Genomic DNA, 21,634 nt, shown 5'->3' on the forward strand with positions numbered 1-21,634 from the left:
TCAAAACTATCATCCTAGAGTGACTGTATCCTTTCCTGAAATTTGAAGCTACAGTGGTTTGTAAAATTCTTTGGCAATGATAGGGGTCTTGTGCATTTACCCCACAATTTGTATCTGTTACTGACTTAGTCTTGTCTTTGTCTTAGCTTTCCAAGAAGATGTAAAGTACTTGCGTGTAGGTAGGGGTAACATTTCATGTTTTTCTGTTTTCTCTTAGCAAAAAAAGAAGGGGAGGGAAAGGGAGCATCAAGGATGCTTCCTGGGTTTTCATTGTGAGCAGCACCGTTTACTGAGATAGGAACACAGACAACAAAGCTGGCAACTGCTGACTGTAAGGCTTTATGTGTCTGAAGAGTTCTGTTCTGTACGCACTGAGCTGAAATGTTTGTAAGATTCTGAATCTGTCTGGTAGGCAACCAGGGACACACAGGTATGTGCCCACCAGGAGCTTCACCTGAATCTGAGAACCTTCACATTAATACCAACTTTTGTCCAAGTGTCATTGAATGGGCCCTGTTATAATACCTAACTTTACAACTATAGTAATAAAATTACTTTTGACTGTGCTGCTAAATTACCCAGCTTCCTACCTTATTTGACTTTCTCTGGAAACTTCTTCAATAAAATCTATGTTTAGTTTTCTTTTCATATCTCTCAACTATTTTGTTTTAAAAACTAACATCAACTTTCTGAAGTTTAATTCTATTATTCTTTTTTCATATTTTAAAGAAATGTATGCTGGCCAGCTTTGCCTGAATTTTAAATAGCTGGTCTCTACCTTTGCTTCTATTCAATTCTTCCCATAGTCTCAGGCCTTCAATAGAGCCTAAATACAGCATCTGCCCTGATTACTTTTTAAAGAGTAAATAAGGAAATCAGAGAGGGCTGAGTTTCTGTCCTACAGACTACTCATGCAAACCCGACCTAAGCAGAAGCACTATGTTTTATTATTAGTTCAGTGATTATAGCTGACATCATACTATGCCCATCACATCTGACTATATTATATTAGAGTTTTAAAATAACAGTAAGTCATCACAGATTTTGAAATCACTTGCTTGACTTCACATTTCTTCTGTTCAACAACAGGACACTAATAGTTAAATCAATTTTTCATCAGTCAGAAACACTTCACCACTACCACGAAAGAGCAGTGAGATCCTAGGGACTGGTAAATGGAAAGGAGGGCTATAGAAGAGCACAACTACCGGGATTAGCACTGAGTTTCTCTACTTACTGAGAAATGGCCTGTGTGACCTTGAACACTTTGTCTTTTTATGCCCAATTCAATGCCTAATTCTTAAGGGCGTGGCAGAAGGATAAGATAATATTCATAAAAACCTTGAAACGCACAGTTTAAGAATGATGTGTTGTTTCACAATCTTATCTTTAATGATTTACTCAATGATATTTTTCTAGATCAGAGATTAGACAGAGCTGAATTTGCCTACTTTGTCAATACCACCACACTTAAATTTACAAAGGATAACATTCCAGCGGTTAATATAAATGGTGGATGGTCCAGGCCTAGGTTCTCTTAGGGTAAAAGGTCAAATAAACAAGAGATGTGGCAGAGAGCTGAAATGACAATTTTAAGAGTCTAGAATGTGGAACTGAGGGATTCAGGTAGTCTCTCAGTATCTGCTCTAGAACTACCAATGGCAAAGGCAACATCATTGATGACCAAAATATGTCCTTTTTGACTGAAAAAAGACCAAAAGGGAGAATGAATGATGTCTGGATGAGAACTAATCTTAAAAGGAGAAAAAGATAATCCCAGGAAACCAGAAGGGGAGAGAAAGCTTGAGACAACAGTTTAGACTGAGTGACCAAACAGTCAAGAGCTGTAAATAAAGTTGGCTCGATTTTTCTTTAAATACAAGAGAACACCAAAATGCACTGCTAGCCCTGCTTAAAGAGTTGTAATTTTTGCCAGACCATAGTCTGAAATTATGTTTCCTAATTCTTTACTTTTAGTTCTTTAAGCACTGAAAATATAAGGATGTTCAAGGGCCTGGATAAGTCTGCTTACAAGTATTCATCCTTTACTGGGAAGTGCATCTACCTCTGGCTATTTCACACTGTGTATCTTCCATACCTGGATACGGGGATACACTAAGGTTTATGACAAAATTGTGTGTGCTTCTGTGTGTAGTGAAGATAAGCATGGAGTACGGAGGTGTTTTTCACTATTCAAAAGGCCATGTACAGTTGTATGTATAAACTACTGAACAATCAAATTTTCTTTCCCAGAACTGAACTACGAGAAAAAGTAAAAGGGTAATTAATAAGCCTGGTGTGCTGCAGTCCTTGGGGTTGCAAAGAGTCGGACATGACTAAGCGACTGAACTGAAGCAAGAAACAGTAAAAGTGGTAAGTGAGAAATAAAGTTCTTAAGGTCACAGAAAGTGGCCTCTTAAAATGAGGCAGCTTAATACCTGATTTCCAGGTGGGTGAAATCCTATGAAAGTAAAAGACATTTACTCCTTGGAAGGAAAGTTATGACCAGCCTAGACAGCATATTAAAAAGCAGAGACATTACTTAGCCAACGAAGGTCCGTCTAGTCAAGGTTATGGTTTTTCCAGTAATCACTTATGGATGTGAGAGTTGGACTATGAAGAAAGCTGAGCACCGAAGAATTGATGCTTTTGACCTGTGGTGTTGGAGAAGACTCTTGAGAGTCCCTTGGACTGCAAGGAGATCCAACCAGTCCATCCTAAAGGAGATCAGTCCTGAATATTCATTAGAAGGACTGATGTTGACGCTGAAACTCCAATACTTTAGCCACCTGATGAGAAGAGCTGACTCACTTGAAAAGACCCTGATGCTGGCAAAGATTGAAGGCGGGAGGAGACAGGGACGACAGAGGATGAGATGGTTGGATGGCATCACTGACTCAATGGACATGAGTTTGAGTGGACTCTGGGAGTTGGTGATGGACAGGGAGGCCTGGCGCCCTGCAGAGTCGGACACAACTGAGCGACTGAACTGAAATCCTAATTATCTAAATTTGGACTTAGAATTTAGATGGATTTAGACAGAAAATGATTTCAAAATTGGTGTTAAAGAGAGATCAGAATGGTGGGGGATGGTGTGTGTGTTGGGTGAGGGGTCAAATCCAAGATGTATCTGTGTCTCTTCACCCTGTAGGAGTACTCAGAGAGTCACTCTTGCTGATGGCAACACGGCATCTTGCTCAGGTGTGGAGTGGACGAATAGTTGAGAACTACTGATTTAAAACAAAACATGCAATCCCGTTCTGACAGCTAAGTTTACTGTGTTCTTAACCAAGTTTACTAAAAACAGGGCAGAACAGAGGCTCAAAACATTATGAATACTGTAAACTAGGGAAAAGAAGTGATTCAGAGAGTGGTTACTGGATAGTTTGCTAGTTTTTCTGTATCTCAGGGTTTAATAAAAGGCTATTATTTGGGGTACATATATGATATTAATAGGAACAGTTTAAGGCTTATATATCTTTTATGTCCTGTAAATTCAGCTAGACTGTCAACTTTATTACAATACAAAATATAATTATCAAGGAGATCCTCATGTTCACTCTTTAACATATTTCACCCTAGAGGCAAATGTACATGGGAAGCCAAAATATGATCAGAAAGTTACACTGGTGAGTCAGAAGCCAGAACAAGGTGTCATTAGCCGCAACAGTCCAATACCTCCGTCTCCTCTCTAGAAATGTAACAGGCTCACACAATAAACAGTTCTACCAAATTACTTACTTCTGAAAAATTTTTATCCGCCATCCCCCTCCACCATATTGATTTTTGTTTCTATAGTCCTAGTTAAGGCTCTGCATGCAAGACTAAATATATTACTAAATACACTACTTTTGTTAGTGAGTGAAGTGAAGTTGCTCAGTCGTGTCCGACTCTTTGCGACCCCGTGGACTGTAGCCCACCAGGCTCCTCCATCCATGGGATCCTCCAGGCAAGAATACTGGAGTGGGGTGCCATTTCCTTCTCCAATTTTTGTTAATTAATATAAACAAAAGAAGGGAGGGGTTCAGTGGCAGTGAAAGACAGGGGACTTTGGACTAGATGGCATTTTAAAAATGATAGTTTCTGGACATAGGGGAAGAAATATCCCTAAATGATATATCTAAATACTCATTTGATGAGAACACAAATCTAAATTATTAATGAGTATTGTAACTACAAATTCTTAGAAGACACTTTAAAATAGACTTCAGAAAATAATACAGTAATTACAGACGAAGAAGACAGATCTCTGCTCAGGGCTGATTTGAACTGAAAGTGTCTGTCCCTAGACTCACGGGGTTACTGAAACCAGATTAAAGAGAGATCTGATCTGAACGGCATACTTGACATTTTAGGTCAGGATACATGAGAGCTTATGACAAGTCAGCAAGTCTGGCCTATTGCTCTCTTTTTGTCTTTGTATCTGTCAGGTAGGGGATTACAATCTATGTTGTTCTGTGGGGGACATTGCTCTTCAACTCCCTTAAAATGACTAGGACGATGACAGACTAAAAAAATACCATTGTTTAGGCAGAATAGAGAGATGCTCACTCCCCGAGTGAGAGAAAAGGCACTGTGTCACGACGCTCTGTTCAAGGCGGGTGAGGGGAAAGATACATCTGTCAAGACCCAACAGTGACCGAGAACCCTGTACGGTTTCCCTGGAGTGGAACTGAGAGGAGTCAGTCTAGACAAGATTTCCAGTACTGTTGGAATGTATTTCTTTTTAACACCAATAACCTCTAACAAATCCCCAAACGATCACCTCGCAGGGCAGCGTGTATGCAGAGGGAAGACTAGAGGAGGCATGGGGAGCTGACACACACAGAAAGCAAAAGGACACGACAGAGTCCTGCCGCACAAACGCTTTTCCCTCTGAAGAAATAAAGTGCTAAGTTTTCAACATATATTCCCAGTTTCTTTTTGAGTGAAAGGAAGAGAGGAAGTAGCAGATTACATAAATATCCAAATAAGCAGGTATCTAGTATTTTTGTGATTTTTATGGGATCGTCTGTATCTTAACTTTTCTCATGTTCTCTTGCAGTTCTTTGTCTCCATGCCTGAAACCATATAAACCTGTGGTATAATCCTTAAAAGTGGCAAGTTCTACTTTTGGTGTCATACAATAAATCACTTAAAATTGACACAATGATGGCACTCCTAAGTATTAACCAATTATGTAAAGGATATAGACAACTTTGCAAAATGTAAAAGGATTTAAGATTTAAAATGATTCCTAAGGTATCTTATACAAACTTTAGTGTTATTTCTTATTTGTTCACTTCATGACTGCTAGAGGAGGTATATACATTTTAGAATTTAAAGTATAATAAGAAAACTATTCTCAGCTACCATTCTCTGGAGTGTGCTCTTGGAATAAATAGTGCTTTATAAATATCCCTTACCCCATGTTTCTCCAGAAACACTCAAGGCTACTGTTGGAGCTACACTGGAGTGAGGGGAACTATGCAGAATCATCTGTGTATTCAAGGTTTTGTTTAGGAAGGCTGGGAGACAAAATATAAGCAAACATATATGCACATGCACACACGTGTACTCAACTTAGGTACTTAACACTATCCCAATGTTTATCCCTAGTTTTGTTACTTCTCTTGCTTCCAATATACAATCCACTTCATCTATACTGATTCGACCTCCTTTGGAAAACTCTACACTGTAAGCTCCCTGCAACTAAATCTCCTCATTTTAGAGTTTGCTGTACATCACCCAGAACTGCTGTCTTCTTAAAGCCCAAATCTGATCCTGTCACCTTTTCTGCATAAAATTTCAGTCAACTTCCCACTGCTCACAGTCCATTCTCCTTTAGCACCTTCTCCCCGTGCTGTGTTATTTCTAACTCTACTCTCACAGTTTGTCTTTCATAAACAGCATTCATGTGGCACGGCAGCTGACATGGCCACATCTTCCAGCAGACTGTGGATCTGTCTACAGGTCCAGGACTTTGGCCTTTTAACATGGTGGTTTCACTGCCTACAAACTGGGGCTTAGCTCATCTCAGGCGTAAGTGATGAATAAACAAACTGAATAAATTACTATGTAGTGAAAATAGTTTTCCTAAGACCTTTTTCAAAGGCCTTTTTCCTTCCTTCCTTTTTCAAAGGAACTAAAAAGGGAAGAGGAAACATTTTGACAATCAGGAAGGAAAAGAAAAAGTTTTCAAAGAAAATGAGTTCAAATCTAATTGACAAGGCAGGGAATGGAAGGGAATTTTGAATGCCAGACAGCAAGAGGATAGGCTCCTACCTGGAGGCACAGAGATTGCTAGTACCAAAAGGAGAAAAAAAAAGGATGGAAAGGTACGGTTTACATAATGGCTTTAAGAAGAATTAGACTTTCTGATGGAGAAGGAAATGGCAACCCACTCCAGTGTTCTTGCCTGGAGAATCCCAGGGATGGCGGAGCCTGGTGGGCTGACATCTATGGGGTCGCACAGAGTCAGACACGAGTGAAGCGACTTAGCAGCAGACTTTCTGACTGAAGCCAAGAACAAGAAATAAATGACTCAATACATATGTTCTAGTTTGGATGTGTATGGTAACATATAAGATTCAACAAAACAGTATTTAATGTGTATTATGCTATGTTCTCTGATTGGCTTTTCTTCTTTTTAATGTATTTTTAAAATGTTTAGAACTCCCTGATCTTATAATTTACTAGTAAGCTATAACCAGTTGATTAAAGTTTGAAAAGCTGGTTTACACAGACTCACCAATTCCTAGCACCTCACAAGAATCTGCTATCCTGATTATTTTCTTCTTAGTCCATTTCTATCTAGCTAAAATTACACTACTAGGTTTCTCCTGGGGAAAACGTCTCAAGTCATTTTAACAGACACTGAAATGAACACTTCCAAACTGTGCTAGCTAGGATATGTTTGAAATGCACAGAACTCCCATTCAGCAAGAGTGTAATTAGAATCTCATTAAAAAGGCAGTATACTCCCCAAATTCTTTTATAGGAAAACTAAAGGTCTGATGATTAAACACACAAGCACACACACATCTTCACCATCCCACCTAGCTCTTACACTGTGTTTTTCAAACTACCACCACAAAAAAAGAAAAATCTGCAAATTCAAAGCATGTCAAATTTCAACCTTGAAAATAAAAAAAAAACTACATATAATGGAAAGGAAGATAAATTCTATGTAACTTTATACTTTTTAAACATCTACTTTCCAAACAACTTTTATTCTATTTAATCTTTGAAAACAAACAAAAAATCATTGGTAGTTTGATAACATTTCTCTGAAATAGGACAAAGCAATCAGAAAAGCAGCATTTCGTGTTTCAACTGTAGTTCTACCATTTCTATGTCTCTGATTAAAGTTAAAACAAGTTAAGAGTTAAAACAAGATTGGCTAGACAACGTCCTGGTCTAATACAAACTCACCTGCCTCACATTCAAAGTTTTAATTAATGTAAACAACTTCCTCCACAATTTTCAAACTGATTTTCTCACTCTTTTTACCCCTCACACTAAATTAACTACGAGGTGATTTCTCTAACTCTCATTTTTTGAGCACTTGCAAAAAGCCTGGCATAGTGCTAAGTATTGTACATACAGAATTTTATTTAAGCCTCAAAGCAGATCTCTGAGGTGGGTGGTATAAACCCCTATTACTCAAATGAAAACTGAGGTTCAGAAAGGCTCAGTAACTGTTCAAGACCATGTTCTAAGAAAGTACAAAGGCTAGGATTTTAAGCCAGGCTCATCAAATTCTCTCTCTTAAACTTGAAGTATTCTCCACTCTTCTATGCTCTACCTACTCTTCAAGATTCACCTCTTCCATCACAGAGTCAACAATGCTAATTTCTATTTAACAAAGAAGTTTTAAATACCTCACATTTCTTTACTGGCAATTTCATAATACAGATTAAATTCTCCTCATAAAAAGCAATGTAATTTATTTATTCAACAATGAAACTAAATTAATAGCTGATTTAATTAGTTAAAAGTGAATCTAAAAGGAAATTATAAAATCCTTCACTTTAATTCTAGGTTAAGGGTGCCAAAGTGGTATAAAGATAAGTATAATGGTTTGCAATCATGTTAAGGGCAACTCACTATATGTTAGGAGAGTGGACAAGTCCCCAAAAGACCCCAAGTTCCATGTTTTTCATTTTAAAAATAAAAGATTAGGGTGAAACCAACAGTGTTTAATCAGTGGGTTAATAAAATACCTCCTGTGGTCACAGCAATGTGAATATACACAACACTACTAAATTATACACTTAAAAATGGTTAAAACTAATTTTATGTCTTTTGACAGAATTAGGAAAAAAAAGATTTGCTGAATAAATGAACTTAAAAAATGCAACACCTCCCAAAAAAAACCTCCTGTGTTACAATTTGAAAATATATAACATGTTTGTCTCACTCTTATAAACGGATTCAGGCATCTGTACTGTTAAAAGACTGACTTTGATTGAAACAAATTGCATCCAATGAGCCAAAGAGCTCTTTGCACTCTAACATTCAAAGCAGAACTAGCCTGCACGCAATAGAAACAAAAATTATGAACATATCAATACTTTAAAATTAATCAGAATAAAAAGTAACTGCTTAAGTTAATTTTTGCAAAAAGATCATCACATTCATAGTTTATAACAAAAATGTAACAAAATGGACTTATTTTAAATAAAAGCCATCTAAAATGATATTCAGACCTATTCTTTTTTCCTTTTTGAAAATGCTGCAATTGCAAAGATAAGACCTAAGGTTTATAAGACCCTAGTATTCAATAAAGGGTTGCTACTGTATTACTCAATATTTGAACAGATACAATTGGTGTATCTGCCTCACATTCAACAGAAAATTGCAGTTTTAATGGGCACAGAGTTTTAAATAGGGCCTAAAAGGCATTCAGGACAGCATTCTCACTTTGCAGATGAAAAAGCAAGTGATCTTTCTAGTATACCAAATTGCAAGAATTTATATTACCAAATAATTCCATATCACTCCATACTGCTGATCAAATAAAACTGGCACGAACAGTGCAATTAATATTTTAAAACTACCAGTCAACAACATGCCTATAAAGATTTCATACCTATAGATTTTAATACACTTTCGCTTACTTTCCAAGCTGAACTCTAACCAAATTATGACTTAAAGCACTCATTACATATTCATGTATCTTTTAAAATGTTTCCAGGGGACTTCCCTGGTGGTCCAGTGGTTAAGACTCAGCTCCCACTGCAGGGGGGCAAGGGTTCGATCCCTGGTTGTGGAACTAAGATTCCACGTGCCATGTGCCCAATAAATAAGTAAACAAAGTATTTTTTGAGAAAAAAACAATAAACAAAATAAAAAATGTTTTGAGAACACTTCTTTTCCACTAACCTCTGAAAACAAGCCTGTCTACTCTAGTTACAAACACAGTTTGATACCAACACTACCATTTCTCCCTAAACAGCAAAACATCCAACTTAAAAGGTGAATATGATGAATAAAATTCTCTATTAAATGCTTACCACTTAGAAGCAAATAATGACAAAGTGATAATCGAGTATAAGAACAGCTATCTCTTATGTGACTTTATACATTGCCAAGAAAAGGATTTTCACTCATTTCAGATACAAAATCTAACATCTTATGACTTGGGTTATGTTTTTACATTTGAATACAAGTGTCTGGGGAGAGAAATTCACAGTCCTTGAGGAAAAAATAACTCCACAAGTCAGAGAGCAGAGACCATTTTGCACATCATTTCCCTCATGTGATTTCTGATTCCTAAGAGTTCTTGAATTAATTCCAAAGTATCAGCAAAATCAGAGGAGAAAATTTTGGGTTAGAAGAAATAAGTCCTTTTTAAAAATCAGGTCATAATTGAAGAGCTATCAACACGAAGATAGGATCACTAGGATAAGTTCACTGATGAGATGCCAGATTAAAATCCTACCACAACTGACCTGGTCACCAGTTAAAAATGGATAATGACAAGAAACATGTAGCCACAGTTTTGTACAAAGAAATAATACTTAGGTTTTCAGAAAACCATTCTACAGACACATGACGTAACTGAGTAAGTGGGCCACGTGAAGCCAACGAACAAGCCTGTAGTGCCAGCAAAGTTTCCAGTTTTATAAACATCAAGCCAGAAGGCAGAAAAGTGCTAGCGAGGCAGCCAAAGAAATGAGACAAATCTTAACTAAAAGATAACCTAGACCAACAGTAACAAAAAATATAAAATGCCATTAGAAGTGACTGAAAATCACTTCAACCAGCTTATACTACATGAGTATCACAAGCTTGAAAAAGCAGCTTTCTAAAACATTTGGTGTATCATTTCTATCTTTATCACTATAATTCAGCTGTTCTTTAACCATCTGACAATGGAAATCATTCTGTAATAAAAAACTTTTTTATATCCCTAGTTTCTAAAACCACAAAGTTAATGCTGAACAACATACATGCTGATAAAAGGAAATACCAGCATTCTCCCAAGAATCAGAACTGCTAAAATAACCTTAATTGACTGACAGTGCTTTCAGAGCAAACAAAAATGCGTCAATCATTATTCTTGGCAAGTAATCCCAGATTAGAGTTTTACTATAATAAAATTATGAAAAATTAAGTTCAGCAAGCAGGTATTATGAAAATTATCAATATACTTTGTTGAGCTGAAAACAGTGAATAATCCAATTCAGAGAACTGAGGTAGGGGAGTATCAAATTAGTAAAGACAGTTCCAAGGCAGTACCAAATCCAAATACTGAAGCAGCAATTTCTGGTTATCTAAGAGATTTCATGGAAATAAATTATCACCAAGGAAAAAAAAAAAAATACAAACTTTGATTACCACGTGCATTTATAGTGCACCTCGAAATCTTACCCCCTTTGTGGATTTTTTTAAGAGCATTATACCCTTAAGAAGTAGAAACCAAGCTTTTAAAACAGTTTTCACAACAAAATTTATTAGAAGAATAGTGGTTTTGAAAAGTCTAGCATCCAGTGAGAACTACCATACACAACATTACAGCTGGGAATGTTTCTCCAAAATGTCATGGTCAAATAATACAATGGAACCATTAACTCTTACACATGCACGGAAGAACTAGCGCGTCTGACATACAATGCAAAAAAAAAGGGGGGGACCACATGGATTAAAATTTTAAGTACTCATCACATACATTAAGACACAGCTTATTTTAGTCCAGTCAAAAATCAGAACTGCATTAAAAAAATTTAATGTAGTGCAATCAAACCAAAGAACTTAATTTGTGATCGTAAGTGCTCTACTACATAAACATTGATCATAGCAAGGAACAAAAAGTTCAAATCACACCGTACAAAAAAATCTGTAAATAAATATAAACTACAGTACAAGAGAAATATTAAATTATACAATTCCGTCAAACTGTAAACAGTATATTGAAATGAGGTCCATAAGAGTAAAGGGGGTTCCTGTTTTGTTGCATGACACTCAAACTTCTAGAAATCTGAAAGATGCCGTTTTCTGTATCTTCAAAGGTTTTAGATTTTATATATGGAGAATGCCTTTTAGATGTAAGATATCAAATATTAAAGCAGAGGAATAATCTGTTTTGTTAACCACAGATAGTACTGCAGAAAACAAAAGTAGTTTTAAAGAATAAAGATCTCTAGCAGACAAGTCTTAACATTAAAAGATGGAAAGGCTAAAGCTGAAATTAGAACTTCACATCAGAAACTTGTCATTGAGGGCTTCTAGGCTACAAAATATACTGACAAAATTGTCTGCTGATATATAGTCCTAGACCTCTGCTAATTTTTTGACATTTACATACTCATGTTACAACACCAACTTTGGCAGAATCACTACTAATAAACTCAGAGCACTCCTGGCCCAATGGTTCCATCACAGTGGCCAGTGCACAGAATTCTCTAAAGACATTGCATAAACTAGAATGTAGAGGTCAGACACCCAAGGACCAGTGCTTGAATTTAGTAGTAGTATGGTGAAGAAGCAAGAGCCACATTGAGGAAGAACTGCATCTGTCGTATTTTACAGAGGCAGCAAGGAATGTCCTTTAATTGTGCTGGCTATTAGTGGCATTTAAAAATATATAGTTGAACTGTGTATATGTGTGTTGCATGTGCTGGCTATACATTTATGCACGTTTTGTTTTTTTAAATACACTGTTAACAGGAACCCCCATATTATCTGCTCAGTAGTAATAACTGAATATATAGAATGCCACTATAAGAGTGTGAGGCACCGTGTGCTGGAGAGTTATATGCAGCTTTAAAATCTGTTTGGCTGAGTTATACCTGGATACCTGAACTGAGTTTTTTAAGTTGACATTCATCAAGGATGTGCTACCAGCACGTCAAAATAAAAGCAAAACAGAAAAATACAAGTCACTGTTAGGTTTAAGAATAGCATCAAAGTACCTGAATTGAGTGAGAATAGTGTGTAAACTGTCCCTGAGGGTTTTTAAACAGTGTGTACAAGTTGGATTCCTAAGAACATTAGCTTTATTTAACAGTGTGGACTGATAAAATACCAATGTCTGACAGTTTAAAGTGGAGGTTATAAAGAATTATATGCAAACACTCCAAATGTATAGTTTATACATTTCTTCTCAAAGCAGCAATAAGCTGCTGTAAAGTATACATCCCATCAGAACAAGCAACATGTGGGAGTCAGATAAAGGTTTCTATCTTAGTCTGGTTTTCTGACAGCACAGCATATCAATATCCAATGACTATATCTTTCCTAGATCAGAATGTAACTAATTTCGACTAGCAATATAGGATTAGACTTTTAATCAAACACTTTGCTATTACATACTAAAATTCCTTAAACTTACTAATGCTGGTATACTAACCTAGTTAATTATCCCCCCCTCATTTTAGAAATATACCCTTCCACAACTTAAAAACATTAAGATCCATTTTCAGTCCTCTGATGTAAAAAGCATGTCAGTGAATTAATATTAAAAATTTACACAGTAAAAAGGCTTGAATTTCAGCCAAAGATTCTAAATACTGCTCATTCCCTGAAGACTTAAAGGGAGAGAGAATCCCTACCCATTTTCCTAGTGATTTATTTTTCTAAAACTGTCTGACACAATTTTTCATTTTGGGGAATTTCCCCCTCACCTCCTCTCAAATTCCAAATTCTCAGCCTGAAATGCTTAATGAAATGGGGAAAATGAGGCAGTCACTTGGAATTGCTTGAAAGGTACAAAATGTTATTGTCTTTTTAAAAATTAAGACAAGAATTATTTGTGTAAATGTGATCTGATCCCATAGTATGTAATATGCTTTATATTTTTAAATAATCACCCTAAAACTTACAGTACCTAAGACTCTGAAGATAAATTAAGACTTTAGTGTTGTAACAGAAAAAGTGCTGAATTATCCCTTTTCTAGTACTTTAAACATTTCAGACAAGTGCTTTCCTAAGTGACAGTAAAGTTAACTATATACCCTTCCACCAAGCAGGGAAAAGTCACCTGGATTGAAAGAAAAGACTTTTAGGAGTGTAGCACCGAGTAGTCACCAAATAACAGAATGTTATTCAACTTCTTCTGAGGGGGTAAAATATTCCGGATTGAAATTCTATTTGGCGATTGTATGTTAAAAATCCCTGCTCTACTGTGTCAGTGTCCTGTGTCCAACCCTCCCGCCGCCCCCCCACCCCAGTCCCCTTACACACTATCCACTGAGAATCTAATCTCTAAAGAGATTATTTTAAAATTTATGTTTTCAGGACATACCTGAGAAAGGGTGCAATTATGCAGAACAAGGAACCCAAGACTGCACTAATACTGGTTACAGGTTCATAAATTCTTTCCCAAGACAAATCTAAAAAGTCTAAGAGGTATGGATCTTAAAATATGTCTTAACTGCTTTAGATTTTTTTGGTATGTGTGTAGGGTCATTTCCAGTGTTGAAAACACCATCTTGAACCTGCTCAGTGACAGTTCAAGATGGGGTAAAGAGTTTATTTTCATATTCAAACAGTAAAGATTAAATATTATGATTATAATATTTGCTACATCCGATAAATCTACGATTAACTAAAAGTGCTTGCTTTTCGGCTTTTGATATAGCTCTACGTGAACTGGAAACCTTAAAATTACCCCCCCAATAGTTGCAGAATTAACTCAAATTTTGTTATCTGTCAAGCCAACATTTATTTGTCTTGATTCTCACTTTTCAAATAATCTAGAAGATTTTTCTGACTATCAAATGAAGGCGGCCCAACTGTCCCATGTGCCCTATCCTGCGACTCAGTTTTAGTTAGTTATTTAGTTATAGGGCGGAATCCTTCCTTCAGCTTTACTTACTTCCCCCCACCCTACTTCCCAACTCCCTCTTCCAATCTCCTTCATAACACTTAGGGCACACAGCTACAGGGCCAATGTCTGCTTCTTTAAAAAGCAACTGCGAGTTTATTTGGGAATGAGAGACAGAGAATATGAAAAGAATTTCCTCTATTTTCCCTTCAGTCACCATGTTCACAAATCCTACTCAAGTCTCAAGGACAGAATGTATCCAGAAAAAAACTAAGACGACTTTGGAGGTCTGCATTCCTTGTACCACGATTATACTTTTTTCCTTTTCAGTAGTGCTTGAAAGCAATTAGATTAAAAAAAATCCTTATATAGCTTAATCAAGTTTCCAAATGGGCTGTTTGGTTAAAGCCATTAAGTTTGATAACACTGGCCTGACCATAGTATTAATGAAGACCTAATTATAATGGAAAGTAACAAGGAAAACAATCTTTGCTATCTTCATGAAGGTCAAAATTTAACCTATAACTTTTAATGTCTCCTATAAAAGACTAAGTAGAGCAATTCAGTCTATTGCCATATTCCATCACCAACGACAGCAACCTGAATACATAGAAAAGGGTGGGTCACATAAAAACAAACTCTGGCATTTAAACAAAGAATAATTACAAAAGAAAGATGTGTCGTTTCAAAACTAAACCTACAGAGATAACAGCTCTTAGAAAATGACACTGAGCTGTCATATCAGCTGTAACTACTCAAAATAATTTCAGGTTCTGACACTGGGCTGACTCAATAATTTGTTTTATAAAAATAACTGACTGAATCCAAGCGTCACTATTATGGGTCAATGAAATAATAAAGAGTCACAAAGGCTTAGCCAAGCCTCGCACCATGTGCTTACTTGGGGCAGGGGGAGAACACGCAGCTCACTAGCAGCTCCAAGGCTGCTACGTACTGCCTAATGATAAAAGGTAGTTATGGTATGAGCCTTTGCAGGTAGTCATTTTTAGTCTAATTTAGAGTTCTCTCCAGAAAATTCGGAACTAAACTTCTCATTGTGCCTTACTATTTTACTATCTGATCCCATATAGCTCATCTTATAAATAGCTCAGGTAAAATGCTGGGGAATGGAAATGCCAATTGATTGAGGTAATGGTTTATATAAGATAACCAGAGTTCTAAAAGCACTTCAATATTGTAAAGTAAAAGTGTACCAAATAAAGCTAATATACACTTTACACTTGTTGAGCTTGCTCACCAGAACTGAACAGTAATTAACTTCACATAAGGACCCCTATTATCACACAAAGCCTTACTCATATCCATGATCTGCTGCAGCAAAGGTTTGTCAAGCAACATCTAAACTTCAGAATAACAACAAACTTAACATTAAAAAGTATTATACACAAATATAAATTATTTTTCCTGAAAGAGAGACCTTGTCCTTCATGGTATTTGGGGAACAGAAAAAAAGTGTATAGCTCATCACAAACATAGTTCAGTCACTTGTAAGCCTTCTGAACAAGTGATAAACACATTACTGTCAAGCTTGATGACTCTGTTTCAGAAGTGAGAATGCTAATGATAAAAATACCACCTAGAAATCCTTCCACAGAATTAGTGTTTTTTGACTTTATAGTGCCATAGCTTATCTACTCTATATCTATGTTTTCTCATAAAAAATGTAGGAATTGATTTTAAATACACTCTCTCTTTCTAACATTAGTCTGAATAATATACAGTTGAAGTAATGCCATCATCTGCCTACTGGAAAATGAAAGGAGAAAAGGCTTTTGTGACAAAGATAGTTGTGAACTATACCTTCCCATACCATAAAAATGGTCAACTGTTGTTTGGGCCATGCAAAACTCTGATTAGCAGAAATTAAGCATGCGAATGGACCAATCGCTATTACACATTTATGAGGATGTCCCCAAACTAGAATATCTACACTGAAAGTGCCAATACAGAATAGTGGCAAATCAAGAGGGAAATCAAATATTACGGGATCACTGCGGCACCAAGACTGAGAGCCAGCCATGTGACGAGCCACATCCAAGGAACACGTGGTATAATGGAACTCTGAACACAAAATTTAACATTAAAAGTGCACCTGAATATTACAAACTAACTTTACAAAACCTACAATAAGGTAAAATATATATCTTTTGAAATATTCAGCAGCTTTCTGTATTTTTTTTAAAGTTTTTTTTTTTGAGAGGCTCATGAAATTTAAAAGGGACCACTATCTAATTTCAACCATGCTTCACAAAACAATAATGGCTATTTTATATTGCAGTTACCAATGTAATGCAATTAGTGCTTTAAAATAATCTACACTCAAAAGGAAAAAGAGAGAGAGACCAACCGACCTTTGGAGGAAATATGCTTATTCAAAAGCTTCTTGGAAAAGAAAATTTACCTGAATATCAAGTCATGACTGATCTCAAGTGTAATGTTTAAAAGCTTCACAGACATGAATATTACAATCTTCAGGTCTCAGGACTTTTAATCTGAGAAAGTTTAGAGTTTGGTTTGTTTTTTAAATTCACTTTCTAACCAAAACAAATAATAGAAGTACTCAAATTTTCACTATTTACAACTCTCAGCCTACAATCTGAAATGACACAATACAAGTTCTCTTATTTAAACTGCAGCATTAAAGGGTAGGCACACCATTCTTCTGCTGCTCGATTGTCATCCACTGAAACACACATAGAAAATATTTATGTTAGTAAAATGATCACTCCATTACACTACAATGACAAAATTTACATAACTCAACTCATACGTCACTTTAGAGACTACCACATGGGATTAAAACCTCTCTGAACAGTAAAACTCTACAAAAGTTGAACTTTTAGGGCCAGATTTTTTAATGGGCCTTATTGATGCCTTTCTGAGGGGATTAAAAAGAAGCACAAATTAATTGCTCAAAGGACCTTTCTGCAGCAATGCTGGGCTATAGAATGCCCCTAAACATCATGCAAAAAGGCACCATGGTTACAATTAATTGTGTGTGACAAATCGAGTGTGGAACAAAGGAGGCGTTCCTTCATAAGCTTAGTCCTTTGCTTTTAGCAAAACTTCTACTACTTCCTTCAACTGCAGATGAAAACCATATATTTCATTAAGTATTTTTATTGCAACTTCTAGCTAGGCTAGAAAATACTGCAGAGTCATACACTGCTCTGAACCCAAACTGCTTTTTCTGCTGAGAAGACTAGCAAACTAAGAGGAAACAGGCTCAGTCATCCACCGATCAAACTGCTACACATAATAACCAAACCAAAAGAGGAACCCAAGCCCAGGCTATGCCAAGAATGTGTGTATTTTAGTAACAGCAATGGTGTGCCTAACCTTTGAACACAAAGGGTGCCAAGGAAAAACTATCGTTAACCTAATTAACTGCTCCAAAGTTTCCAGGCAAGAATTTACGCCTTGGGAATGTCTGGACCTACTCCTCAAACTGTTAGTATCCATCAGAAATCATTAACCTCAACTTAACGCTCCCAGTTTGATTTTATTTCACCAAAAAAAATCCAATGACTTTTTGGGGTTTGTTTTTGGTTAAGCATTTAGAAGGGCCTGATCACCTTTTTCAGTAGGTAAGAATATAGGGTCATGTATGGTAGATTTTGTTTTGAAGAAAGAGTAATTTCAATTTGGTCATGATGCAAAATTAAATTTCATGGGCTTTATTTACCTGTTATTCTTGCAGAAGAAACTGTAGAAAATAAATGTCACAAGCCTTATCAGTGTGACTTTAAAAGCCCATCTCAAAAAAAAAAGCTTAGACGTTCTTTAAGGAGTGCTTATACAGAACATAATCTGAAAGGTCCTGTGCTAACGGTGTGCTAAACAACCATAAAAATTGGCTAAATAGCAGAAAAGTTGAGAAAGGGATAGTATGTAGGATGCCAAAAAAAAGTTCAAAACAACAAATTAAATTAAAAACTAAAAATCCCTGCCCACCTTGTACTAGTATTTGAATTAGTTAAAAAAGAATTGCTAAGGAGCTTGATTTCTGATTGAATTATTGTTAGAAGTGAAAGCAACCTAAATCACATTAGGTTACCTTGGGTTTGTGTTTTTTTTCTCTCACCACAAACACAGATTCTTCACTTGTGTGGATATTTGAGCAGATTACTGAGGCTGTAAAATCTAGATACCACTTTTGCATTATTATAATTACTCACACACATTTCCCCCCTATTTCTCCCATCCCCCCAACAAACAGATCTTAAAAATTTTAAAATAGTTGCTGCAACTGACATTCAGTCGTTAGTTAGCACATGATCAAATCTGTAAAAAGATTTAAGAATACAAAGAAACTTAGTTTGCTAAAATGAGGCATCCTCTATTGTTTTATGTACTGTACCCTGACTGCTCCTGAGTAAGAAGGGAGCTCGTCCTCCATGAGATAAGGCTATATCCTCACTTGTTGGGTGAGACCAAATCCTACCCTTAGAAAACCCCAACTGAAATCACAGCAAAGGTAGTGTTACACCGTAATTGACCGAAGCGCTTCTGAAGGCAGTGTGTGCACACTTTCCACCTCCTTCCCCTCTGGGTGAGCACTAAACAGACTGCTAATTTGTTAAGTAAACTTAACAGTGAGAAGGGAAACCATAAAAATGTTAATTGATCCAAAGAATTATTTATCATTGAACAGTCAAATTTCTTAAATTCAAAGGTTCATTGTCCTTAGTTTCTTTAGTTTAACCCTTACATTAGTTGAATCTCTGAAGAAAAAAATGTGAATAATTTTATAAGATGGCTTTCCAATTTGCAGTGATAAAGCTCCCAAAACGACAGGTGGTTTCTAAAAGGGGGCTTTTTTCTTTTCTTTTTAAATAAAGGCAAATATAACTTAAGGAAAAAAAAGAAAGAAAAGCATGCAGGCTCTACAGGCAAGGAGTCCACTTCCATGTATCTGTTCTCTGTGAGGTAACTCAATTCTCTTTTGTAGAGAAACATGCAAAAAGGCCAAACAATATCTCGAGCCATACTGCACATGAAAAATTTAAAATATGCAACATTCAGAATGCACCCTTCATCTCTGTACACACAGGTCAATGCAAAGTCTGCAAAGAAACAAGTGTCACAGAAATGAAGTTAGGCGCAGCCACGACAGCTGAACCACGCAGCAGTGCTCACCCAGTGTGTACAGTAATTGGCACTCTACAGTATTCCTACTCATTTTTTGATTCATTTGCACTTTGTGCTGCCTCTCCCTGGGGATCTAATTCAATCTTTACAGAAACATCTGGCCCCTCCGACCTCATTAACTTCATCTTTTTCTTTGGAGGGTTTTTCAAAGTGCCCAGCCTCTCCTTTACTTTGTACTCCAGTGTACTGTGGGGAATCCCATAAATACTCTGAGCTTTGGAAACACTCATTTTTCCACTCATAACCACTGAGATCGCTTCCTCCAGTATCTCACTGTTGTACTGTCTGTAACGCCCTCTTTTCTTCCGAGGCTGCTTGGAGCCAGGATCTCCTTCTTGATCCGATGTGGGATATGGCTGTCCAGAGGTAGACTGCTCAGCATCTGAGCCCCAAGAATCGGGTCCAGCATCTAACATGCTTTTTCTATTTTGTTTTGGAAGAATAGCCCTTAATTTCTTACTAAGCGCGCTCTCCGTTTGTGAACCCATTACCAAAGAGCTATAGCTGTACTGATCACCAGTGCGAGATTCCCAAGAAAGATCCATTCCTCGAACTTGTGGTATCTTTAAATCTACAGGAGATGAATGGCTCACATCCTTTTTCCCATCTTGTTTTGCTTGAAGTGCCATTTTTGGAAAGGCAGAGTTTTCTGCAAGAAAAGGAAGGTCACTGATGTTGTTGAGTGCACCATTTCCCCTGAACTTCATACGGCTGAGGTTGAACTCATAATGTGGTTTTGCCCAAGAGGCTTCCCTGGATAATATTAAGTGCTGTCCATGATTCTGTAATCCAGACGGCCCAAGGCTGGCAGCTGTGGACAATTGGTTTCTGCTCAGTAGTTCTTCACTAATCTGCAGGGATCGAGCCAGTGGAACTTTGAGTGATGTGGAGTGTCCAAAACCTTCCCTGGTTCCATCCTGTAAGCTTCTTGGAGGTACCCCATCACCACTCCGAAGTCCGTCTGGGCGGTACTGGCTGGGTCTCCCAGGTCGCCTAATTGGATGGAAGGAAACTGATGTGAGCAGGACTTGCACAGGTAGGGAGGGATGGGTGAGGGGACCACTCCTTTATTAGAACGCCTTGCTTGGGTAACATCACTTTGTGTTATTTATTTATTTTCTCTAAAATTAAAAAAAAAAAATGGTCTCAGCAGTTAGTTTTAAACTTGTTCACAAAAAACAAAAACAAAAGCAAAAAACAAAAAAAGAAAAAGAAAAAAAACCAGGAGCTTTTGGGCAAAGAAAAATTAAACCTGTCAGCTAGTCTCTGGTTGGGTTCACAAATATTCGGAGAAAAAGTTTCGCGCAACTGTCTGAAAATAGCACCTTAATTACTAATTACAAAGTAATCATCAAGTCTCCATACTACAAAGAATTGTGTTACCAACGTGACGTTACCACTAAACAAGTACAGTAATAAAAGAGTAAGCCAAATTATTTATTTTAATGCAACATATTCAACATTCATGACAATCAGCTATAAAATGAACAATTTACATTGGTGGAACCCACAGATAACTGCTCATTTATTCCCACAAACAAGTTGATGTTCTTATCAAAAATCAGGCAACTCCAAATGACATTTCTTATTTTGCTTGGGAAAAAAAAAATGGCTACCAGCCCCACGGTAGGGGGGGAACCCCAAACCAAGGCAATGAAATTTTTACCCATCAAATTATAACTTACCACATTTCTTCATTTAAAACACTATTTGTTGCAGATACACAAATACCACTCAGTTTTCCATTTGAAATAATCCAAGCTTTAAAGAAATTGCCCTTTATTTTCCCAAAAACTTTGTTCCTTAAGTTCTATTCAAAGTAATTATTGTCAGAGTTATAGAAACAATTTTTTAGCATTTTCTTTAGTTGAAGGAAACCTTCTTCTTAAAATACCAAGCATTGATCTTGAAATTTTAAGTGGGATACTTTCAAATAATGCTTTAAAAAAATCAACAACTGACATAAAGTTAATTCATAAGGTTTTCATTTTTACAGTAGAGAAGGATTTATCAGTGATAAAACTGGTAACTGCTAAAGCATGCCCAAGGGGAATAATTACATTAACTAGGCACAAAAGCAGAACTTTGCAGAAATAATGGTAAATCAGCTATGTTTTCCGAAAGTCTACAGGGACTCTGCTGTCACCAGTAAATAATATAATATGGATGACAATTCAACTAAAAGGTGGGTAGTACTGTTTGGTGCTTTCG

The 21,634-nt window shown here is 36.6% G+C and overlaps 1 protein-coding gene across 21 annotated transcripts in view; it reads right to left on the minus strand.

Moving 5' to 3' along the window:
• The window catches only part of LCOR (ligand dependent nuclear receptor corepressor), a 133,877-nt gene that overhangs the window by 17,063 nt on the left and 95,180 nt on the right, over positions 1-21,634 (minus strand). The window contains exon 9 of one of the 21 annotated variants that reach the window (XM_070363856.1): positions 10,920-20,416. The exons of the other annotated variants lie outside the window; for them this stretch is intronic. Within the exon in view, the coding sequence (XP_070219957.1) occupies positions 19,447-20,416 (970 nt within the window). The 3' untranslated portion in view covers positions 10,920-19,446. Of the gene's footprint in view, positions 1-10,919; positions 20,417-21,634 lie in introns of those variants that run through there. 21 annotated transcript variants of the gene reach the window in all.

Source organism: Bos mutus, chromosome 26 (genome assembly GCF_027580195.1).
Source record: "Bos mutus isolate GX-2022 chromosome 26, NWIPB_WYAK_1.1, whole genome shotgun sequence".
Classification (NCBI taxonomy): domain Eukaryota; kingdom Metazoa; phylum Chordata; class Mammalia; order Artiodactyla; family Bovidae; genus Bos; species Bos mutus.